At 32.9% G+C, this 26317-nt stretch overlaps 1 protein-coding gene across 3 annotated transcripts in view; it reads right to left on the bottom strand.

The window, feature by feature from the left end:
* Nucleotides 1–1510: 1510 nt before the first annotated feature.
* The window catches only part of LOC145293275 (uncharacterized), a 341197-nt gene continuing 316390 nt past the window's right edge, over nt 1511–26317 (bottom strand). For all 3 annotated transcript variants that reach the window (XM_080139879.1, XM_080139887.1, XM_080139895.1), the window contains 11 exons: nt 22790–22984; nt 18929–19021; nt 17283–17401; nt 14296–14366; nt 13330–13444; nt 11560–11665; nt 10265–10447; nt 9854–9984; nt 6209–6380; nt 4712–4819; nt 1511–2412 (listed from right to left, as the gene is read on the bottom strand). In XM_080139879.1, the coding sequence (XP_079996005.1) occupies nt 2272–2412; nt 4712–4819; nt 6209–6380; nt 9854–9984; nt 10265–10447; nt 11560–11665; nt 13330–13444; nt 14296–14366; nt 17283–17401; nt 18929–19021; nt 22790–22984 (1434 nt within the window). In that variant the 3' untranslated portion in view covers nt 1511–2271. The remainder of the gene's footprint in view (nt 2413–4711; nt 4820–6208; nt 6381–9853; nt 9985–10264; nt 10448–11559; nt 11666–13329; nt 13445–14295; nt 14367–17282; nt 17402–18928; nt 19022–22789; nt 22985–26317) is intronic.

The raw sequence follows: 26317 nt of genomic DNA, 5'->3' as shown, positions 1-26317 counted from the left end.
GAAAAATAAATTAAAAAAAAAAAAATCTTGGATCACTGCCAATCAAGTTTGAAAATAAAGAAAATAAAATTGTTTAGACAAAATCTGTCAAGTATTAACTCTCGATTGCAAGAGTTAGCAATTATCATTATTGACTTTAGATGAGGATATATCACATAAGTTAAACAAAAATACTTTGTTGCTGTTAGATTAATAATTAAAAATAAATTAATACGATGATGCACGAATAAAAAAAAAGGTTTAAGAAATAGAAAATTCCATGTAAAGTTTGTTTAAATTTTCCATTAGTGGTCAAGATGGAAGTTAAGTTGACGTGTTCCAGAAGTTGCATCATGGGAGGAAGTATGTGACAGAAGTGAAAGAGCTATCTCTTGGGTGTCAAAGCGATCAGATATGGTTTTTCAAGGGTTTCATCATCTTACGGAGGTTAGTAAGAATGATGCAGTTCATCTGACTGGTTGTACTTACTGTAATTTGCTGTAAAAATTGAAAAACCCAGAGCAAATATTGGAGTTGTTTGATGCTCTTTTAATTACTTCCATTATTCCAGACACAAGGAATAAGAAACGATCAGCATCTCTGCGATTGCTACTATCACAACTCCGAGAGACAATACAATCTAATTAGTCAACTACAGCATGTCAACCAGATGAACAGCTGTTTCTGCTGTGGGGGTGAGGAGGCCAATCGGTGGGGTAGACGAAACTCGTCATGCAATGTCACAAAAAAATGCTTTAAAAAAATTTTCAAGCGATGTCATTTTCATTAAATTAAAGTCAGCAGGTTAATTTGTGAGTGAAATTCTAACGTCACTTGAAAATATCTGCTTTTTCTTTTTCAAATTTTTGTGATTTATTTCTTTCAAAAGTTGTCAGGTGAAAAAAAAAATACATTTTTAAATTCTATCCAGAATTCCCCCATATTAAAATCGAAAAAAAAAAATCTATGTTCATACTCGTGATAAAACAAAAATATCATGTTCCCAAAATCATATAAATTGATCAAGTAATTTTACTGGTGCTTCTATATTATGCAAATGAAGAAATATTGAATTTCAAATGAAACAAATGGCATCTATGTAATTGTCAGGTCTCAAATAGTAATATATCCAGAAATTAGAAAAAAACGATAAGGTAGAAAAATAATTAAGGAAAAAAGAAATTTGTGAAAAGTGAAATCACTTACGCTTACTAAAATAGAGATAAGTTAACAGGGGAGATAATTAAGATCTGTTGCTTATGCCACATGATAAACATAATTCAAAATGTTGAACAAAATTTATCCTCATAAATATCGAAAACAGTTTCATTTTTTCATTATTTTTCTACCTTATCATTTTCCATAATTTTAGGAGATGTTACTCTTTGCGACAATGACAATTGTTTTATTTGAAATTCGAAATTTCCTTGTTTGTATGATTAGAAACACCGTTTCATTTTTATAAAGCAAATCATTTTTAAGTGATTAATGGGACATTACTACATAAATCTTGCAAGTTTGAATTATTGAGTTATTTCCCTTCGTTTTTCTTTTTTTTTTTTTAGATTATTTTCAAAATTGCAGACAAGACAGCTGCTCTTCTATTAGTCATAAAATTTGATTTTCTTATTATAAAATAAAATTATTTGATCAATTTATATAATTTTAGGAATATGATATTTTTATTTTGTCACAAGTATATACATCGTATAAATTTTTCTTAATTTTTGTTTCTTAATATAGGGCGAATTCTGGACAAGAACCGATTTTTTTTATTTTTAATTAAAAAAGAATCTTTTCAATTTAACTTATATGATGTATCTTCACATGAAGGCAATTTAAAAATTTTGTACTATTCATTTTTTTTTTTTTTTAAGGTTGAATTCTGGATGAGAACCAAATTTTGTACCATTCATTTTTTTTTTTTTTAATATCCCATAAAAAATAGTCCAGGCTATATCACAGCAGTTCCTGAGTATGAGATCCTGGCAGAGAGCATATTTTAGAATCCTTGAGCCAAAATAAAGTTGATCTTGCACTAAAGATCAATTTGAGTCAATTTTAGTCTTTTTGCTTGCTGAACTCAAGAAATGATTTTGTTAAGACGGTGGGGAGGGAAAGAGGGTATAAATGATGATCTTTTTCTAACATTGTTTGTGAAAATCTTTTTTTCCTCTCTCAACTCCAATGTTTGTTTGTTCTTTTTTTAAATTTTATTTTAAATACGATATACAGCTTCTCCATTATTTTTGGCATTAGTTTCTTCTTTCATGTGCCGTTGTCTGCGATCATTCAACATTCTGTTTTTTTGATTCTGGATGTTTCATTGACTTTGGTGGATTTTCTTTTTGGACTAGAGTCAGTGATGGCTGTACCAGACTCCTTAGAATTCAGCCGATTTGCAGCATTCTTCAACAGTTCTTGAAGATCTTCCTGAAAAAAATAAAAATAATAATGATGAAGATTATATTGTTTCAGAATTTTTGAGAGGACTGATATTATGTATTATTTCAATCCTTTGGACTACTGTTCTCATCTTGGATGTTATCCCCACAATTTTTTGTGAAATGTACTCTCAAATAAAATTTAAAAAATCATTGGAGTAATAACTCGAATATATTATTTTGTAACAACAGAAAAATGAATTTTATAATTAGTGTAAAAAATGATTATTTCAGAAGTTTTAAATGAGGATTGACGATTTTGATTATTTGGACTACTGCTTTTTTTTTTTTTTTTTTTTTTACACGGTGGTCATCACTTATCAAGGCCCGGAAGCCACTCAGGGATAAGGGTTAAATGCTTTCATATTGATTGTTATTCACACAATGTTTCAATTGATATAACCTCCAACCTTCTTCAGGTGTATCTTGTTGAACTCTGGATGGAATTTCAAATGAAACCCTTTATTTAATCCACAGGTACAGTATGCTCTTATTCCGTCAGCCAGGTCTGTATAAAAGTCCTAAGTAATTCGCAATTGTATCTTGACTGTCGCCTGCACTTCCATAAGAGTTAAAATTACAACTGAATTTTAGCAAGTACATTATCCACTTTGCTTGATTTCTATGAGGGAGGGAGGAGTAGAGCTACATGGGCCAAAATAAAAAAAATAAATAAAAAAAAATGACCTGAACGCGTTTTATACGGTTTTGCTCATTAGTTTTGCCGTTTAGTGAAATTGGTCCTCCAAAACCTCATTCTTTTAATCATTTTCTGAACAAAAAGAAAAACCACCACACCATACTCACATTTCCATTTGTGAAATTTTTCCTGAATATTTTTACATTTTCCATAAGAGCTCCGCGGGCTGTATTAAAGACTTTGTCGGGCTGGATATGTTGTTTGGAGAACCCTGGTCTAGATACATCCCATAATGATGCAAGCACAAACTTCAACTCTGTTCCCATTTGAGGTGTAGAGTGGAAATTAGTTGTGTGACTGTTACAACATGAGCAAGAAGCGAGATATAAAATTGTCTCTTTTTTTATTTTGGCTAAGCTTCACATTTTGAGTAACATAATCCTCTGCCTATGAAAATTAGGTAGAAATTAATGCAAATTTTAATGTCATGATTTAGAAAAATGTTTTCTCTAACAAGAGTTTAATAAATAAATGAACTATGATTTAAAAGGTATTTTTGAAGGCTTACAATGAATGGAATGTACAGTCGTTATGAGCAAATAAATAAATAAATTAATAAATGATAAATAATTCAATCATTTTTTTTTTTAAATTTTTATTCATATTCATATATCAACCTGAATATTTTTTTTCAACTGTGGATGCTACTTATTCCAAAGATCCTTTTGGGTAATAACCCATCATCAAATGGAGAAACAAATCCTCTCTCTAGGTTGTAAATTGTAATTAAAATTTACAGCCTAGAGAGAGGATTTGTTTCTTCATTGATGATGGGTTATTACCCAAAAGGATCTTTGGAATAAGTACCATCCACAGTTGAAAAAAAAAATTTCAGGCAGATAAATATAAATAAAAAAAAATTAATTAAAAAAGAAAATCATTGAATTATTTGTTATTTATTTGCTCATAACGACGGTACATTCCTTCATTGCAAGTCTTCAAAAACACCTTTTATTCTTTAACAATGCTTCAAGCAAACCATGCCATACTTCTTGAACTGTCATTTACTTAGTCTTGATCGATGAAAACATACTGTGACAATGAAAGATGATGACCTAACTACATTCACAGGCAACATGAATTGAAACAAATATATTGAGAACATTACCAAGGCTGCTACAAAGAGTCTCAAATCTAATAGGTCCCACACTATCAGCCAAACTCCAACCGCTATCCCATTGTCGCAATATTGCATCACTGTGCCCGTTTTACAATATGCTTTGATGGACACATATCACTTGTACCCCCTCTCCCACTTCAACACGCACACTCCTGACTAACCTGACAAGCAGCAAAATTCCACCACTTCACTGTTGAGGTCCCTAAATGTCAGAAAGCCTTCTACGCTAGTAGTTGCTTCCCTTGGACTGCTAGATTTTGGAATTCTCTCCCTGTTTCCTGCTTCTGGCTATACTAAACTGCAGAAGTTTAAATGTAATGTGAAGTGATATCTTGCTGCTCAACTCCCCACGGTTCCCTGTTAGAGATGATCACGTGGCAACATGCCTTGTTTAGATTGAAAAAGAGTAAAAATAAAAAGCATGTGGAAAAGAGACAAAGGCAATGCAAGAATGACAAAAAGACTTACATCTGAGTATCTGTAATAAAGTCTGCAGGCTTTCAGGTTGCGTTTTTTCTGGATATGAGTGAGGGCATGATCGAGGCAGTACAGGCTGTCATCCACTTCATTCACAACCTGGAAACAATTAGAAAGGAAGAAGAAAATCAACAAAGAAATGTTAAAAGCGACTAAAACGAAAAGTCTACTGTCGTTATTTTTAATAGTAAAAGAAAGCCCTTTTCTAAATCCAAACACGTAAAGGATCCATGTTTAATCTTGATGCTGTTATGTCATATTGCATAAATGGCCTGAAAAAAAATATCTAACAGGAAACTAGTCTGTTCTTGCCTCTTGAATAAACTTTTAATAAGCTTCTAAGACTGATCTAAAATGAAAGACTTATGTAATCTGTTGATCAAGTTGCTGGGGGGAAAAAATAGTTGGATCTTTCAGTTCTTGTCCAGAATTCACCTTATATTTTTAAAACAAAATTTAAAAAAAAAAATCAGTTTAATGTACATACCCATGATGAAACAAAAATATTCGTATTATTTGGATTTTCGGACTACTGTTCCCATCTTGAGTGTCATTTTTATGTTTCGGTTGATGTAACCTCTGACCTTCAGATGTATCTTGTCTAACTCAAATGTTTCTATTGAACTCGGAAATCTGAATGGAATTTCAAACAGAGCCTTTTATTTACTTCACAGGGAAGCATGTGAAAATGACACTCAAGATGAGAACAGTAGTCCAAAGAAATCCAAATGATGTGAATAACCAATCCTTATTTCAAAAAATTCAGAAACGTAAAATATATTCCAAAAATCATGTAAATTGATCAAGTAGTTTTATTTTTAAACAAGAAAATCAAATTTTATGAGTAACCAAAGAGCAGCTGTCTTGTCCATTACTTTGAAAACAATCTTTCAAAAAACAGATAACTCAGCAATAATTCAAACCTGTAAAATTTATGTTGTAATGCTTACAAATTCTCATTAATCGCTTAAAAATGATTTCTTTTAGAAAAATAAAACTACTTGATCAATTCACATAATTTTTGAAATATGATATTTTCGTTTCATCATACAGATTTTTCTTCATTTTTATTTTTTAATACGAGGATGGGGAATTCTGTGCAAGAACTAATCACAAAATGCCTCATTCAATCCTCTACATATCCAAGAGTCCTATACCTCCTGCTGCCACATCTGAGGGCAGTTACTGATTAGAGCATTATTTCTCTACTCATTATTTCCATGGAAAGTGCTCAACTGAGCTCCAATTTTTGGTCCCTGCCTGTAAAACGTTCACGAAAATCTCGTCTTGTTTTATTCATTAGAATACAGAAGGGGAGGGAGTATTATAGGTCGGAAGTGGGGTACCACAAACCAAAAATTGAAATCAAAGCTTTAATGATTCAACTTTGATACAAAGTTTGACACTCACAGTTGTAGAAAGGAAATAGGACACTCCACAAACAAACAACAAAAAAAAGAAACTGCAATAATGTCCGCTGTTGCTTACCATTGAAAAGTAACAAATTCTTTTGTACACTTCGCACCGATTCTCCTCTTCTCCGTCATTAAGGCGTTTCCGTTTTGGAGAGGATGGCACCAAGGGTTCATTAGCATTCATTTTTTTGGAATTTTTCAGACCAGCATCATAAAGCTGTTTCCGAAGAGAGAGTTCATGTTCTCTGTAATAATGAAAAAAAAATAATAATATATATATATTGAATCGTAAGAATTTAAGATAACCAACACAAGATTAAGTGCCTATAACAACATTCAATACTAACACATTCAATTTTGGAAGTGGTTTCATTAGGCAGAAATTATAAATCTTCAATACGAAGGTTGGCTATTTACAATTTTTATAAGGAAGAGTTGTGTGTGTGTGTGTGTGTGTGTGTGTCCACCTAAAAGTAAAAAAAAAAAAAAAAAAAACAAGCAGAAAACAAACATCCACAAAGTTAATAAACTTTATATCAGCATTGCCCTGAATGAATAATACCTAAAATTAAAAAACAAATTATTCATTATTTTAGAAGTCAACAAGACCAGGTTTCATTGGGAAGGGGGGGGGGATTTCAGCCATTTCCATTTTTTTTAACTGTTCTACATCTATTAACCCTGTAATCCATATTTTCAATGTGACCACAATGTTGATACATACTTTCAATATGACATTAGTTTCCTCTTCTGCATACTTCTCCCGTTACTTTAAGTAGATTTAATCTCGCTCTGTGGTCGTCAGTTCTAAGCCTGTCTATAAGATTCATATTGCACATGCGTCGTATCATCATATCCATTTATTTCCATGCAACAATGTTATTTACATAAAATATGAATGGCTTACATTATCATTATTTTCAATAGAAAAGAAACGAGCAGAATAGAAGTGAAAGAAAGGTGGGGTAAAGGGATCAGGGAAAAGCAGTGAAGGAGGAGAAAAAGAGAAAGATTGAGGGAGGTAGCGATGGAAGTTTTAATATAAAGATGTTACACTTTTTAAACTATTTTTTTATAACCCTGGACAATTTCTAGCGACCCTGCTAGTTTTATTATAATAGCCATTTTAATTTTATCTGTAACTAAATCCATGTCACACTTCCTAAAATATTGTGCCATATTCTACCCCCCCCTTTTTTTTTTGTTAAAAGATTGAACATCATCACCATATTTGGTTTAACGTCTCTTTTACATGCCGACATCTTAGATGGCTTTTAGAAATTGCCTTCCAGACTAATCTAACTCTGACCAAGTTTTTATTCATCCCTCTTATGTCCATTCTTATTACTTCCTCCTATGATCAACTTACCCGGTTTTCTCAACTGCATTACATCTACTAACCCAAGATATCTCGTTCATTCTTTCAATGTGACCAAACCAACAAAGTTTCCTGCTTTGCACCCATTTTCCTATACTGTCCAGATTTAATCTTCCTTTAAGGTCATCAGATCTAAACAACTCTTTAAAATCAACATTACACATCAATCATATCATTTCATGTCATTTTTTCTCCATGCAACACATGTCCTCAACTCACACTGGTCAGATTCCATTTCCATACACCATCGCCTAATAGACCCTGCATTAGGGGACTTTAAAAATTTGACTTCCACATGAATAGGCCTTTCTTCATCCCTTTTTCTCCCAAGTCAATTCTTATTTTCCTGTTTTCCTTGGTCCCTTTAAACTAACCCTGCTGTTTTAACTGTTCTACATCTATTAACCCTGTAATCCATATTTTCAATGTGACCACAATGTTGATACATACTTTCAATATGACATTAGTTTCCTCTTCTGCATACTTCTCCCGTTACTTTAAGTAGATTTAATCTCACTCTGTGGTCGTCAGTTCTATTAAGATTCATATTGCACATGCGTCGAATCATCATATCCATTTATTTCCATGCAACACATTTTGCTCCCATACATTATCATAACGCATACACATACCTGACAAATCCTTCCCATTGGTGTTAATTTTGATATTGATACTGATCATGGATTTAGTTATGAGATTATTTGATATGCTTATCGTTTGGGTTATTCAAACAGTATACAGATGCATATCAAGGCTGAAAGTAATCAAGGGCATAAAAAGCTAAAATTTAGATGAGCTTCCTCACCCGACGGTTTGGGATTTGTTTTATGGCATACCAACTCTTTTCAGGTTATTTAATGCCAAATTCACTCGTTTTGGTTAAAGTTTTTATGCTTCAAGTTCCTTATATCTTCAAATATTTATTCATGGTGTTTGGTTTCATTGTTTTGTAGAGGTAAAAAAAAATTTTTTTTTTTTTTTTTTGCAGAACAGGATTGAGTTTTGCAAAGAGAAAGGAAAAAAAAAAAACAATAACATCAATGTTTTGGTACATTTTAGGTCAGGATTGGTTGTTTTTGTTTTACAGCATATCAACCTTTTTCAGGTTATTTAATGCCGAATCTAGTTATTTTGAGGAACGATTTTTAATGGAGTATATATATTTTTTTTTAAAGTCAGATTCTATTTAACCCATAGTTGGGACCTTAACAGGTACTACCAGAGTGGACCTGGGAGCAATGACAAAGGGTGGCTCCACACTCCCTAAGGCCCGCAAGGTGGGGCCTCACCATCAGATATAGTTTTAGGTCATATCCAGGACCTTTAGGTCAGGAAGCCAGTTTCTTCAGACAGCCTGATCTGGTAGCACCAGATGCCCTGACAGGTATCATCACTACAGTGTGCTTGTATGGAAAAAGGGTAACAAAAACAACGAAATTGAAGATCTCGTGAAAATCTGACACCTCTGTCAAAAGTTTTAGGCAGACATACAAACATACATACATACATACATTTAGACAGTTGAGATTTATATTATAGAAAAATAAATGGATTGTGACCAAAAAGCAGCATGTGAGGTTCTCACAATTTAAATGGAAATCCACTTTTCCGGCATAAAAAAACTTCTGGAATTCTGCTAAAAAGCAGCAAACTCACATGCCTGATATGCATTAACATTTTTTTTTTTTTTTTAAGAGAAGATGAAACATAATACATGGTTACACACGTGCCAACAGGTAGACACTCAGGACCCAACATGTTGTAGACTCAGTCGCAAAGGAGAGAAGGAATAGGAAAGAACTTCAACCCACTGTTTCAGATTTTAAGAAAAGATCTTTCTCATTCTCCCGCCATGCATGACTTCTCGTTACGTCTGTGACGTGATCGTCTTTTCCAACGTGCTCGTCGGTCCGTGCACACATCCTTTTTATAGTCTTTTTCTTTTTCCTTACAGTGATGTCACTTCGCACACATCTCAGCATTTGCATATAGCTGCCATACACGCGCCCATGTTCTGTTACAACATTATTTATTTTTCATATAATTATTTTTTTATTATTATTACAAAAGAATCACAAATCAAGGTCCAAAGGACACTCGAGAATGAGGGCGAGCCAACACCATGATGATGATGATTGAAAAGAATTTGATTATTAAGTGTGCAGTCCAACAAGAATTTCTTTACATTGGACTTGAAAACAACAATGAGAAACAGTCCAGCAGTATTATATCCCATAAACTGGTAGTTCTGGCAAGGAAACTTTGCTCAAAGAAGTTTTATTTAGTTTTAGGAAGAGAGAGAAAGAGGAATGAAAAAAATGAAATCAAATATCAACTTACATTGCTTTCTCTAAGAATGGCAGTGCTTGGGTTAATAACTCATCACTCACGGCCGGTTCGGCCTTGACGATACGGCGTAATAAAGAATCAAGCGAGAACATTTCCGGCCACAAACAGTTTCTCCGTAAAACCTTGAAGGAGGAGATAAAAAATTAAATGTTTTCAACAAAAAATGAAATAATTTAGAAATAAAATCAGAGATAGTCTAGCATCCTCTCATGGAGATAGTTCAGGCTATTTGCGTTGCTTAATGCTAGAAAACTGGAGATAAGCTGCAGACATATTTCGTAGTATGATTTTATGGATAATTTTATAGATTCCGAGATAGATATTTGAAAAATTATTTAACCAACAAAAAGGTTTTTTTTTTTTAATTAAAAATAGATTATAAAGAATCAGAAATTAGCTCACCTGAGCTATGGCTTGTCCGAGGGGTAACCAGTCAGGTGTGGCATAAGGCAGGCACTCAGACACACTGAAACCACATGTGAGCGATGATGTGTAGGCATATGGAAATACAACAACAAATTGGTGTTCCTTCTGTACGACACGACCGACCGAGATGCCTTTCTTCAAGAGCAAGTCAGGATTTACCTAAACCAAGAAGAAAATCCAAGAAAAGAAAATCAGCAAAGTTTAATTTAAACTGAAAAATGTTTTGAATATTTAATGAAAATAATATTACAATATGATAGAAAAATCAAAATTATTTAATATATTTATCAATATTGTCTTTATTTTAAGACTTCTCGAGATGATTGATTTAAAGAAAAACATTAAAAAAATTTTTTCAACAAATCAATCATCCAGAGGAAGTCTTGAAATAAAAGAAATGTTGATGAATATATTAGTTTTGTTTTTTTTTTCTGACGAGTATATGCACAAGATTCAATATTGACATAATAATGATGATTGTTTCTGCATAACAAAAAGTATCTGTATAAAAAAAAAATGTACCAAAATTTTAATACGCTGAAAGAGCTGTTAAGAAAAATAAATATTTAGCTCTTGGAATGTAGTTATACTGTTATTCTTTATATATATATATATATATATATATATATATATATAAAGAAAATGTTGAAAGAAAAATTACTGAAAAACTAAATTTCTTAAAAAAAAAAAAAATAAATAAATAAATAAAAAACTGTCGGGAAAAATAAGTATTTAATAGAAAATTCCTATTTACTTGCCTCCCCACAAGGTCAATTGTTAATGTGGGGAAAATCCAGCTCCCCAAAAAGGGGCACTTTGGATAGGAACAAAAATAAAAATTGTCTCAGTCTAGAAGGATTTCTCCTTCACTGACCGAGGATAAAAATGGTGAAGTGTAGCATCAGAACAGATACTACACTGATCTTGGCCCGAGTGTAGAGTGATAGAAGAATTTTGATAGAGGCCAGAATGGTTACATTTGTAACATATTTTCTGAAGATGCAAGATTTTTTTTTTTTTTTTTTAATTGTACGGCATGGTCAGACCAGAAAAAAGTTACTAGGGACAAATTTACTATAAATTTTTATAAATATGACTTCCCCCACCCTTTCTTTTTTTAACTAAATTTAAAATATGAAATTTTGCATTTGATTTTTTTTGTTTTTTTATAAAAAAAAAAACCAGAACTTCATATTCCTAAGAAAAAACAAAAAAAAACTCTTCAGAAGTCATTCTGATACAATGATTAAAAAAAAAAAAGACGAACTCACCATAACAGCATCTTCTTTAAGCCAAGCATCACCATTTCCAATTCGGCCTGGTACCAATTCTTTCATTGCTAATTTTAATTTATGTTTCTGTTTTGGAATGGAATACCTTTAAAAATTAAAAGAAAAAAAAAAGCTAAAAATTTAAATTCTTGCTTCAATGAACAAAATCAAAATTTTATTTAAAAAAGCAAATAATCAAAAGATTTACTGACGATTAATTTTATATTTATCTTGCTCCCACGGGACAGGAAGATGTGGCACATGTTCGGGAAAGTGAGATTTGAAAAACCAGTGCTTGAGAGGAAGAGCATTCTGGCCTGCAAAAAATGCCTGGGTGACCCTGTTGAAAATTTCCGATTAGAGCGCCTCAGGCAATTAGCAATAAACTATTCCTTTCTTAAAGCGTGAGAAGGCACATCCTGGGAGGGTGGACCTATTAGAACTTCACAGAACAAAACCAGTTCTCAATAATGTATTATTAATAGTATTTCCTATTATTACTTGAATTTGCTGCTGATAACGAAGATGACGTCCATTTGAAAAATATTCCTAGTCAGATATAGTATTTTCCGAAAGGTAATAATTCGAATTAAGACCTAAGAAGTTTGCATCAGGATATTAAGTCTATACCTATTCTGAATGAATGTGTTCAGTGTAAATCGAAGGTCCATGTATAATTATAAAACTTTGAGGAATTCCTAAATCATTTAATTGATCAAGAGTGACTCTTTCATTGTCCGCACCAGACATATCTGTTAATGCATCAAAACAAAATTAAACAAACTTTCAGATTGTGCACCTGACAGCCAAATCTACAATGCCATAGCTAACAATGAACAGAAAATTAAGAGCTAAGACGTCTGCAACAGGGCATTCTTTATTAAAGGTCTCATCACATTATATGCCACATTGTCTGATCTATTCTCAGCTTCCTTTGTTCCAGCATGTTTGACTCGGTCTAGTGGTCTCCATTAATTTGTTGTTTTGATACCTCATTGTAATACAGCTTATTCCACTAATTTTTTTTTTGCAAGAACTGCAGACATGTGGAACTCTATTTTTTTTTTTAACATAGGCATAACCACTTATCAAGGCCCATAGATCACTCAAGGATAAAGGTTAAGAATGTACAGTAGTCAATTGGACAATATAGTAATCGTTAGTAATGGAAATTCGGTGAATTTGTTAACTTAAGTGGAACGGCTCATCAAGAACTTGAAGAACCATATTGTAGTCAGCTGGAAAGCAGGAAAACGGAAGGCTGTTCCTGTTGAATGCTTTCAAAATTAATCCCTTACTAGGTCTTTATTTATCTCAAATCGATTCTTATCTCCTGTCTTTATAATAAACATCTTTCATTCTTGTTAGCTTCTCATGTTGTCTGGAGTGACTTTCATTTAAAAAAAAAAAAAAAAAAAATTTAAGGAAGGTCAATCATAACATGGTCATTATTAAGGTTCCAAGCATAGCAGGCATTATATTCACTATTAAAGGCCTGATCATGACTCTACCACACTCATTAGACTTACTCATTTTTAATTTCATGTTCGATCATGGCTGTAGTCAGTTCAAGAAATTCAAGTTGTTGCATTTTTACTCTGAATAATTTCATCTTATTCAATTGAAATAAGTATTTTTTTTTAATTGAGATAATTTTATATATTTTTTCTAAAAATAAAATTCTAAGTGAAAAGATGTAATTTATGAATATTCATGGCATTGTAATTTCATTAAAATTTTTTCCATTTAATAATCAAGGTTGATACAAACCAAATGAGATCAGCCCCTGAATGTAAGTAATGTACATAAGGGAGGTTGTGCCTGTTGACAGACCAACAGGATGTAGTGAACAGCATTCCAATATGGAGGATAGGCAGTGTCACACCTGGAACGAAGAAAATCAAGGAAATACATTAGAATAAATTATTGATACATGCAGGAAAACACGCGCGCGTGCTCACACACACATGCACTTTAATTTAATTTTAAGCTGTGTGAATTGTGATTGTTTTCATGCAAAAAGAGTGATGGGAGATAAAAGAGATAGAGGAAGGAATGATGGGAAATGGAGAAAGAGATGGAGTTGGAATGAGAGAGGGGAAAGAAGGACATAGAGGTTGGGGAATAAGCAGGAGATAGAGGATTGGTTGTTTGGTTGTTTTTGTTTTACGGCGTATCAACCCTTTTCGGGTTATTTAATGCCGAATCCAAAGATTTTGAAGAAAAATTTTTTAATAGAACATATTTGTTGTTTTCAAGTCGGTTTCTATTTAACCCATAGTTGGAACCCTAACAGGTACTACCACTCTGGGTCAGAGTGGACCTGGGAGCAATGGTAATTTAAAGGGTGGCTCCACACTCCCCAAAGCCCGCAAGCTGGGGCCTCACCACTGGATATAGTTTAAAGACATATCCAGGACCCCCATTGAGGGACTTTTACCCTCTGCAGGGGGGGGGGGCGTCGGTGTATTCTAATGCCCCACCGACAGGGCCAGGAGATAGAGGAAGAAAATAGTAGAAGATAGATGTTGGAGAAAGAGAGACATATAAAGGGGAAAGAGAAAGAAATAAAAGACGGGAAGGTAAAGAAGATGGAAAGGGAAAAAATATTAAAAAGATATTTTAATAGTTTTATTTATATTCACAGTTTTATATCAAACTATTAAAACATTGTTGGTTACAACAGAAAGTCAAACACCTTGTAAATATGAAATGATTTGGATAAATTCTACTTACCTGGAACCGGTCCAAGATGTCTTAATACTGATAATGGATTCTGAGATAAAACATTAAAATTCCAACCATTTCTACAAATAGAAAAAAGAAATCAATTAAATCCTTTTTTCTTTCTTAAGAAATTACAAACACCTGCTGTAAAGTGTAAATATTACGTCATCACGAGTTGTTAGATATGAATATGCTGAGAGGGAACATATAGGTCTCTGAAAGAATAAAAATAAAACGCAATCTCTAAATAATTTTAATTTATTTGTTGGGGGCAAGGGTTGTAGGAATAGTTCAGATAATCATTTTTGTGCATTTAGATGGATTGAATTATATCATAGTCATTAGAATAGAAAAAAGTACAAAATTTAGAAATAAATTCAATGTCTGTTTCATTTTATGAAGAATACATGTCACAAGCTCTGACGACAGGTAAACAAACAAGATTGGTAATCTGTATACATTTACGACAAGAACTCATTTAGATATAACAACTACAGATAATTTTCCTTCCTCCCTATGTACCTAAAAGTAAGCTTCCATGACCAGAGTTTCTTCCCAAGAACTACACATCTTCGGAACATTATACCACAAGACTTCAAGTCCGACATTAAAAATTTTTTGCTGAATCATCTTGATCTAAAATCTGGCCAATCTCAACTATGGTTATCAATCGTTACGGTGTTGTTTCACTGTCCTCTTGACAAATTCATTAACTCTTACCTTTAGTGGCCTATGGGTCTTGATAAATGGTGACTTAAAAACATCAAACTCCACCTCCCATCCAAGCTTTAATCACCAACATCTTATAACAAACACCTTTTCAAAAAATACCTCTGTAATATAATAACTCATAACACTGCAATCCTCGTTGTTTCAAACTGTAGACTTGGTCTGCCCATCCTCAAAGAATTATTCATTCGTGAGTGCAAACATATCAAGCTGGTTACAATGGTGCAAAAGGATTAAAATATTTTAAAAACGTTTTTAAATGATTTTCTTAATAAATTTGTAATATCATCACCTGATGACAACCCGTGCAAGTTGGAAACGCTTGACATTATGAAGAGTTCTTCATATTGGAATATAACATTAGATCTCTACCACTCTCTATAACAGATATGAGGGGAAAACAAATGAACACATATCCAAGGAAATGGCAGAAACACTAGAGGATGACCTCCAATCCGTAGTGGAATGGGGACAAAAATGGTTGGTCACATTCAATGCTGCTAAGACTAAGCTTGTTTCCTTCAATAACTACAAGAAACCTTCTCTACCACCAATAGCAATGGCTAAGAACACATTACCTGAAAGTACTTCTTTTAAACTCCTCGGCCTAACGTTTACAGGGAATATGAACTGGAATAGATACATTGAGAGCATTGCCAAGGCTGCTGCAAGGAAGGTTGGCTCCCTCTACCGTGCCAGAAAACTACTTACGCCTGACAGTATCCTATACCTCTATAAGGCAACCATTCGCCCATGTATGGAGTACTGTTGTCACATCTGGGCTGGTGCATCTGCTTCTTGTCTCTCGCTCCTGGACAGGGTTCAAAAGAGAGTCGCCAACCTGATAGGCCCTGAACTGTCATCTAGGCTTCAGCCTCTGTCCCATCAACGAGATGTTGCATCCCTCTACCTGTTCTACAAATACTTCAATGGTGAATGCTCTGACGAACTGCAAACACTTGTACCTCCCCGACGTAACTACCCCCGACAAACTACTAAGTCTCATCCCTTTACAGTAGAGATCCCTAGGTGCAAGAAAGCCTTTTACTCCAATAGTTTCTTCTCCAGAACTGCGGGTCTTTGGAACTCCCTTCCGGGATTCTGCTTTCCCAACTGCAATGATATGCAGAAGTTCAAGTGTAATGTTAACAAACATCTTTCTACTCATCTCCCTTCATAATGACCCCGCTAATTAAGTCCCTGATAGTAGCCCCCTGCTTCAAAGTGGGACTGTGCCTTGTTTGGGGTGAAAATTGAATAAAAAAAAAAAAAAAAAAAAAAAAAAAGATCATTGATTCACCAACTGTAAAAATTGGATCAAAAAAGAGATCAACATAAGCTTTCCCTTATATTTAATCAAACATGTGTGTATATATATATATATATATATATATACACACACACACACACACACAAAAAAAAAAAATTTAATTTCAGTTTACAAATAGACTAATTCTGTAAACTTTAAGTACATAAATATTAGTATTATATTTATGACAATTCCAACCAGATGAAAAGGCTCAATATTCAAGATAGAGCAATAATATAAGTAAAATTGGATTTAAATTTCGTAAAATAAATTTACAAATTTATTTTACGAAAAGGAATACAAAAATTAGACTCCCCCCCTTATTCCATGAAGTTTCTATGAATATTATTTTGCTAATCATGTTTCCTCTGAGAATAGGAGCCATTCATTGAAATTTTAATGTACAAAATTTAAATGCAATTTTCCTTGTGTGTCAATGTTTGTGTTATAGGAATCTATCTGTTAATAGAACATTCAAATTAGTTTCAATAAGGGTTAATTTTTCAAGTCATCCAAAGATACCATTGAAATTTTACTTTGATTTCATCTGGGGTCACTAGGTGAACTTATCAGTCAAGTCTATAAAATAACTCAAATATATTTGAGCATAAAGGAATGAAATTTATTTTTCTTAATAGATTTTATTTCATAAAACAAAAATAAAATTAAACAGAATATCTCAGTTAAAAATGTTTCTTTAAAAAAAAAAAGGTGTAAACAATTATTTTTAAGATTTAAAATAATTGAAATAAAAAATTTGTTTAGTCATTAAAGCCGTTTGCTATTTTACAGATATTTATAAGAAATACAACATCAACAGGTATTTGATTTTTAATACCATCACACCAGCAATTTTTTTTATTTTTTAATTATTTGACCTCATATTTCAATTATTCTCAACCCATTTGTTGCTTATCTTGATAAATTGATTTTTCCATAATTTTTCAAAGAAACTTACTTGGCAGTGGAGCCATCTTTCTTGACTGGAAGGAAAGTGGTTTGATTCCCTGAGTTAATATGGCCGCATTGTACAGCAACATGAGATGCTGCCTCTTCAACAATCTTCCAATACTCTGACTAAAATACAAACACAAAGCACATATGCAAATATTAGAGATTGAACGAAATTAAATTATTTTATCTAACATATGAAGTTAACAGATTTGTCAAACTAAATCCAAATAGCCTTAAAGCTTATAAGTCAAACTTTACTTCCAACTTTTTTTTTTTTTTTTTTACATGGAGATCACCACTTATCAAGGCCTGGAAGCCACTCGGGGATAAGGGTTATTGCGTGTACAGTAATCAATGGGATAGTATCATAGTAATCATTAGTATTGGAGATTTGATAAAGTGTCTTACTTAAGAGGGCGGTTTGTCAGGAATTTGTTTATGTTGGACTTGAAGACATCCAAGTTATAGTCAGGTGGGAAACAGGCAAACGGAAGAGAGTTCCATAGTTGTGCACTTCTAAGAAAGAAGTTCTGCTCATGGAATCTACATTTGGATTTAGGCACAGATAAAGAGTGGGGAAAATTAATGACAGTAGTTTCAGCTAAACGGGTGTTTTTCGTGAAAGACTAGCGAGGGGGTACCAGAGATTGGAGCTCAGACGAGCACTTTCCATGGAAATAACGATAAAACAAAGACAGGCTCGCAACGTCTCTTCTGTGAGAGAGAGGTTGCAGAGAAGAGAAAAGGGCATCCTCCACTAAGCCATGAAGTCTATTTTGTACTCTGTCAAGGCAGGATAGGCTGCTTTTAGCAGCTCCTGCCCAGATGTGGTAGCAGTACTCCATCCTTGCATGTACTTAGCTTTTATACAGATAGAGAATTGCATTAGTAGTGAGATATCTTCTGGAGCGGTAGAAGGATTCTACCATTTTCCCAACGTCCTTGGCAACAGACCTGATATACATGTTCCATTTCAGATCAGGAGTAAAGGTCAAACCCAGAAGCTTATCAAAACATGGAGCCTCCTCAAGACAAGAGCCATCCATTTCAATTGATGCCAGATGGGGATCAGAGCGTTGATGATGTAAAGATAGAAGCTTGGTTTTGGATGCATTAAAAGTAACCAGCCACCTCTTCCCCCACTGTACCACGCGCTCAAGATCAGAGGAGAGAGAATCGGAGAGAACTGTCATTTACGGCCTTTGATGTGTTGCCATAGATGGTAGTGTCATTAGCATAGATGTCAATGAATGATTTAAGTATGTGTTTTGGGAGATCATTGATGTAGATGTAGAACCATTCAACACTATAGAAGAAAAAGGTCTTTTTTTTTCTATAGTGTTGAAAAGTTCAGGGTTGCCTGACGAAGTCTCATTGCATGTAACTGTTTACCGTCTAAAAAATAATTTAGAAAAAAATTTTTTTTTTTCAATATTTTGAATTATTCCTATGCTTCAATAGCTACACATTGTTCAAGATAAATCTTTACTAATTTGAATTCTGCTGATGACTTTCAGCAATGAGATGAAATACAATTAGGTCAAATTCTTTTAGATAAGACAGCTTACATCGGTTTTATGAAAATGGATAAACTTTGTCAGAACAAGAAATCGAATACATTGATTAAAAAAAGTATTAAAATTGATTTACCTCAACTTGTTCTGGGGTCGGATCATCACGGAACCACATTAACTGTAAATTACGTGCAACTCGTTGAAAAGCATTTACCGATGTAGATTTACCCTAAAATAGAAAATGAAAAAGAGTAAAATTCAATGAAAAATGATTAAAAAGTTACTAAATTGCATCAGATTTTTGCTTTCATTTTATTCTTCAAATCATTTTAGGCCAAAAAAAAAACATGTTCTCTTGGACTTGAGGGTAGAATCAAAGTTCAATATCTGTTCTGCTCTCAGTCGGTGAAAGAAATCCTTCCAGACTGATGTGCTCAAAGAAAAAGGTTGTTTTGTCAGTCCCATGGTATATCAACCTCTTTTGAGGTATTTAATAGCAAAAGACAATACTCATTGTTGCCCTCCTGAGATTACTTGATTTTTTGGTGAGGATCATATTCCTTAAAACACACTAGTCCAACTGCCGAACAATGGCATGTTACGTTTTTTTTTTTTTTAATCTTGTTAAACGCAGAGATGTATCAAGCTAAGATGATTCTTAATAGTTATACATTGAGAATAGATGCTTTTAGCAGATAAGTTGTGAATTTCACGATATTTATTTTCTTTTTTATAAGATGTAAATGTTAACATTAATTATATTTAATCATTTTTAATTTATATTTTTTATTTGATTGTATTTTATTAAATGTGTAATACTACTGTTAAATTTATTATTGGAATTTATTAATTTGCAGTTTGTGATTCACTTGCTATTTTCCTCAAAATAAATGCATTCTACAATTTTGAACGAATGTCTGTCCACATGTTCTTCAGCAAAAACAAAAACTGGCAACGCTATTTTCTAGTAGACTTATCAAATAGTCATACTAATAAAGTGCCACCTAGCATTGAATATGTTAGTAAAAGGGATAGACAATTTCTATCCAAATCAAGTCGGGAAGGATTCTAGGAAAATAACAGAGTTGCTGCAAGGATTACATACTTTGCTAATGAATTTGAGTTCGTTCTTTATTCCAGTTAGTGAGAGGGGAACCTATCGCCATACTTTCCTCTAAACATGTCAAATTTATATTAAGTACAATACTTATTATTATTAATACTTTTTTTTAATGAAGAGTAAAAAATTCATTGTGGATGCATTATCAGTAGCTCCCATGACTCTCGCTTCTCGTAATTTGTTCCTAATTCCTTATTTAAAATGAATGATTTTTCTGACAAAAGGAGAAGAAAAAGCTGTATTCTAGGTCGGCAATATTTTTGCATGAACTGTCGCCAAGATGTCAGAAATTTTCTGTTTCTATGTCTTTGTAGCCATGTCACTAATAAGGGTGCTAAAGGTAAACGTTTTAACTGGGCTGACATTATCCGCCTGATAGTAAGAGCCCCGAAGTGGATTAACCACTAAGGAGGCTGTCCTATCAGCAGATGCTACATACTGGGGCTGCTGTATTGCCATTTGGTGAATGGATTCTAAACCATGCAGTAGCTTCTGGTGGAGCTTCTCGATGGCATATTAGTGGGTGATTATTACGGCTTTACCTTATCATGAGCTTAAAAAAAACAAACAAAAAAAAAAATTTCTTCATTTCTTTTTCTTCCTTACTTTCCTTCTCTGCCCTACTCTAACCAACTCTGTTGACCTGCTACACAAATGCCAAAACGCCATCATGACAAGTCTCCAGAAAAAATACACAATTAAATCCAGAACAACTTCTAATGTAGACCCCTACCACCATATCTCCTCCTCCAACATAACGGGCCTACATTTCAACCTTCCAGAGGTTGAAACCCTATTACAGGAGACCAAACTAGACTTATTATTCCTAAGCAAAACTGGCATTGGATTGACTCGTTACCTTTATGAGTTCGTAATTAAAGGATACTCTAACTTAACATCAAAATCTGACCCCCAAGATCATCATGGGCATGGAATATGTGCTGAGAGAGATAGCTTTCCATGTGGTAGGAATATCTCCAAAGAATACCCTAAATTACCCTATATGTGTTTCAGAGTTGCACTTGCTCACACTACTGCATTTATATTTGCCCTCTATCACCCCCACAACAGTGGAGTTACTATCTTTAAGAGCATATCTAAGAAAATTGACCACACCCTGATTGCTTATCCTTCAGCTAATATTCACGCCTGTGGAGACTTCAATGTTCACAATGTGGAACGGTTAGCCCACTTAAACAAGATAAATGATGATGGGAGGTTCTGTCATTATTTCTCTATTTGGTTATGACCTGACTCAGATTGTTCATGAACCCACCTGTGTGCCCGATACTGATGGTCAGTATGCAAGTCTCCTAGACCTTTTTCTCACAAATTGCTCTGAACTATGTTAATCCTCCATTCTGTTTCCACTGGGATCTTCCAACTACTCGGTTGTATCAGTTAAGATAAAAATGAAATATCCTCAAACATACCTCTCCATTGTACAGTATATCAATACTCTGACTGACTAAGATAGCTTCCATATATTTATATCAGATCTACCTCTACGTTCCATATTTAAAAAGAATGTGTCCTTTATAGTATAAGACTTGACAGAATGGTTAATTGTAGGTATAGACTGTTTCATACCCTTAAAAAATTCCAGCAAAAACCTAACAGCCAGCAGTACTTCTTTTCAGAATATGCTGCTGCCATTGCGCACAGAAATCATTTTTTCCATTGCTTCCAACATAATAGATGTACTTAGACTAAAACCACTTTCAGGACTGCCAGTAACCACTGTAAAAGAGTAATAAAGAATGTAAGCGAGTTGTATGCTCAGTTCGTTAAGTCCAAAGTAGCTGAGCAGCAGCTTGATTCCCACCAGTTTTGGCAAATAACAAACAGGGTCCAGAAGCATGTGCTCTATCCCAACCATCATCAATGGACCTTAGGTAATCTTTTCAGCATCAAACAAAGCCAAACTCTTTGTGAAGAACTTTACAGCTAATTCCACCCTATGCAATCAAGGCCGCTAACCCCTCATATTTCCTCCTGTATCTGAAAACACACTATGTGACATACGAATATCTGTACATAATATTGCCAAGCTAATCAAAAACCTTTATTCCAGTAAAGTAGCTGGCCCTGACGGCATTCCAATTATAGTGCTGAAAAAGCTTCAACCAAAATTAGCTCCCATTAAAGTTTTGTCTAAAGGAGAATTAGTTCCTATGCAGATAAATCTATGTTTCAATGATATTAACCATCCCTGCAGAGGTTCAATAAATATATACATGTATATACAAAATAATAATAATGGTACTTGTACGGTTTGATCAAGACATTAAAAAATTAAAATATCGAAAAAAAAGATTATATTGTACGTATCCATTTTGAACTGAAGATCTCCAAAAGAAAATTTCACTTAATTTGATCGAGTAGTTTTTTTTTTTTTTACAGTGGAAAAACACGTTTTACTAAGAGCACGTTGAAGTCAGCCATTATGGAAATTTTTAACACGCCACGGGGAGATAACTCCAGTTAAAGCGCCGACACTCCCTCCCCATCTTTAATACTAGCTTTTCTTCCTAAAAATCGAACCTTTTGGTCGGTATCATAACAAATTGTTTTTTCGCTGTAAAAAAAATAAAAAAAACTACTTGATGAAATTAAGTGAAATTTTTTTTTCGGAGAACTTCCTTCCATAACGGATACGTACAATTTAAACTTTTTTCAATATTTTTATTTTTTAAGGTTTTGATTAAACTGTACAAGTACCATAATAATAATAATAATAATAATAAACAGTGCTTACCTGTTAGGTAAAGGCTACTACAATTTTTAGAATAAGTTTCATGTAAGATAAGGACTGGTCATTGGTTTTCGGCTCAAAAAAAAAAAAAAAAAAGAATCCTGTCAAGGGAAGTAACTAACCTTAGCCATGCATCTGTTGGGACCATCTTCTTCATTGGAGGTATGGTTAACTTTATTCTGTCGCTGTTGTAGCCGTTGATTTCTTTCCTCTTTGACTTGCTGCAAAAGTTTAGCCTTTTCTTCGTCTGGAAGCATCTCATACGACAGTAAGTATTTGCAGTAAGCATTGTATAACTTCGTTGTTCTGTCTTGAGCCTAAAGAAAAATAAAGGAAAAAAATTGAATTAAAAATTATTATAATTATAATTTTAAAGCCAAACCCACCTCAATATTTGTTTTCTATCCAACAAACCCATCTGAAAAACTGTACTTGTTTTAGACATAGGAGCATAAAACTTACATTAAGAAAAAAAAAAAAAATGATATTTTCCACATAATTCTAGAGTAAGAAGGAATTGAGAAATTAGAGCTTTCAGTTCTTGTCCAGAATTTTCCATATATTAAAAGACAAAGAAAAATGTGTATGATGAAATAAAAATATCATATTCCAAAAATAACGTAAATTAATCAAGTAGTTTTATTTTTATAAACGCATAAATTTTTAAGCAACTAATGGGAATGCATAGAACTAATAAAACTCTTGCATGTTTGAATTATTGTTAAGTTATCTTCCTTTGTTTCTGGAGATTACTTTCAAGATGGCGCTGTGAAAAAGTTGTTCCTCTCTTACTCATAAAATTTGATTTTTGTACTTAGGAATAAAACTACTTCATCAAATTACGTCATTTTTGGAATGTGATATTTTTGTTATGTCACAAGTATGTGCATCACACAGATGCTTATTTATTTTTGCTATTTAATATAGGAGGAATTCTGGAACAAGAACCGAGCTCATTTGTGTGTTTAAGGTTCTTTACTTGGTACTTGTACAGTTTAATCAAGACATTAAAAAGTGAAAATATTGGAAAAAAAAAAAAAGGTTATATTGTACGTATCTGTTATAGAATGAAATTCTCTGGAGGAAAATTTCACTTAATTTTATCAAGTCATTCTTTTTTTTACAGCAAAAAAACAATTTGTTATGATACCGAGCAAAAGGTAGTCATGTTTCGATTTTTAGGAAGAAAAACTAGTATTAAAGATGGGGAGGGAGTGTCAGCATTTTAAACGGAGTTATCTCCCCATGGAGTGTTCAAAAAATTCAAAAGATAACTACTTTCATTGCGCTCTCATAAAAAATTGTTTTTCTGCTGTAAAAAAAGACAAAAACTACTCAATCAAATTAAGTGAAATTTTTTTTCGGAAATCTTCAGTCCAAAATGGGTACAATATAACCTTTTTTCGATACTTTCATTTTTTAATGTCTTGATTAAACTGTACAAGTACCCTTTACTTTATAAACAGTTCTTTGCATAATGAATGGTGGATGTGTAGTCATAAATCTATTTAGATATGCTCTATCAGAAGCTTAGTATTGGGGGGGGGGGGGGTGATGCCTTATGTACTCAGGTGGTTTGGCCATGTACAGTGTGCCATCCCTACATGAATTCTATGCTACACATGGACAATCTAGGTATGAGGGTGTGTGCAAGACCAAAGAAAACCTGGCTTGAGTGCATACGAAGCGACGTGACAGTTTGCAACATGACCCGTTGTAAGCCTATGGATCGAAAATCGATAGATAAAAATATAACATTCTATGTGGATACATCAAATAATTATCTTCTATTATATAAAGGAAAGATGTTTGTAAGTGTGTACGTATGTGTCTTTATATAATATGTGAAATCTAGAATAAAATATTAATTTATTTTCTACCTTAACAACCGCAGAATCTGAGGATGGGGGAGGGGGGGTTCCACGTAAAATCATCTCCTAAATGATTTCAATATCTGCACATGCGTGAACCGTTTCACCTCTCGGATACTTTAAGTACATAAATTTGCAATGTCATGGTATGACTTTGGCCGAGGCTGAACAGGTTAGAAGAGTGTCTGAGAACTATTAGTTTTTGTGTTCGCGTTAACAGTGGATGTTTAGTTTTAACATTTTTTCGAAAATGTTTATTTTGGTAAGCTTTTGCATCTAAACAGGGTTAAAAAAAAATTTTTTTTTAATATTTTTTTTTTTGTTTTATCGCTTGTATTATTTGCTTGGTTCAAAACAAATAATTAGAGGAAACTTTTTTTTTTTTTAATCGGCAGTTGATTTAGATGAGAGTTGATTTAAAGATCAGATTAGTATTAAATGTGTGAATATTACTTACGAAAATCACAATTTGTTTTGTTTTTTTTATAAAATCGTAACCGCTTAAAACTTTTTTTCTCTCTCACATGCTCCTATTTCGAATTCATAGCAGTGGACCAACGTGAATGGATTTTTTTTTTTAACAAACTGATATAAATTATTACATAGTAAAAATAATTAAATTAAAACAAAAATCATTTAGCAAGTGTAGTCAAATGCAACTCATTTTTTGTATATGGTTCGAGCAAGGCTGGGTAGATCCGCTAGTATATGCATACAAATATTAATGATGAGACAATTCCAAAATTTTTCCTGATTCCGACACAATTACAGATTCTGTTCAAAATTCCCTGTTCCGATTGAGCTAATCTTTTTTTTTTTTTTTTTTAAATCAAGATTTCATGTTTTATAAAAATGTTCAAATGACTGTACCCCCCCTCCCCCATGTAATCTCTTCATTTATTTTACAAAACAAAAATACACTTGGAAATATATTGCAAGAGTAGAGCTTTCTAAACATTTTCCTCTAATTGATTGGAAATTGTGACAAGATTTGTTTCTCTAAAAAAAATAAAAAATCTCATTTGCATTTAGTCATAGTTAATTCCATTTGAAATTTTCATAAATGATTAAAAAGAATCAACCATTGGTATGCAAAATAAGAAACCAGTTTAGGAACGGAATAGCTAACAAAGTTTGTCCCATGTCAAGAATGAGTTTCCATAAAATGTTATCATTTAAAAAAAAAACATTCTTAATGCTGTGACGGGGTCTCCACCAACTATTTTCTATCTTCCTTAATATGAAAAAAATGTTCCCATTTTATCTTGTTATTATAAAGATTGGTTATTAGTTTGACTTGCATTACTGTAAAAAGAAAAAAAAATTAAAAAGAAAATAATAATAATAATGACAGCAAAGTTAGTTAAATCACTCCATAAAATTCTATTTTTTTTTTTAGATGGTGAAAAAATAATTTATAATTCTGAAAGTAATTTTGTACATAAATTTAACGTAAAATGATATTTTGAGCTCAATTTAACTTTTTAATCTTGTCTTATCACTCAAAAATCAAAACAAAACACTGGTAGAAGATTTTTGCTCGATTTTTGACATTTATTTTGTGTTTCTATCAGTGTCTGTTTAATTTTTGATTTGGAGCGTTTATCAAGAGTCCTTGTGAAGGGCTTATGGACAGCCATTTTTTTTATTTTAATTCAACTGAGTGAACATTAAGTGTTTGGAACTAAAAAAATGATTTAAAATAAGTTTAAACACAAATAAACTTATCCAGGCAGATAGAAGAGTCTTGCCTTTGGTAACATTTATTTGTTGCATGTA

The sequence above is a fragment of the Euprymna scolopes genome, chromosome 2 (assembly GCF_053919585.1).
Source record: "Euprymna scolopes isolate OS-2025 chromosome 2, ASM5391958v1, whole genome shotgun sequence".
Taxonomy (NCBI): Eukaryota; Metazoa; Mollusca; class Cephalopoda; order Sepiida; family Sepiolidae; genus Euprymna; species Euprymna scolopes.
The sequence above is the reverse complement of the archived record's forward strand: the minus strand, read 5'-3'. Positions and strand labels throughout refer to the sequence as shown.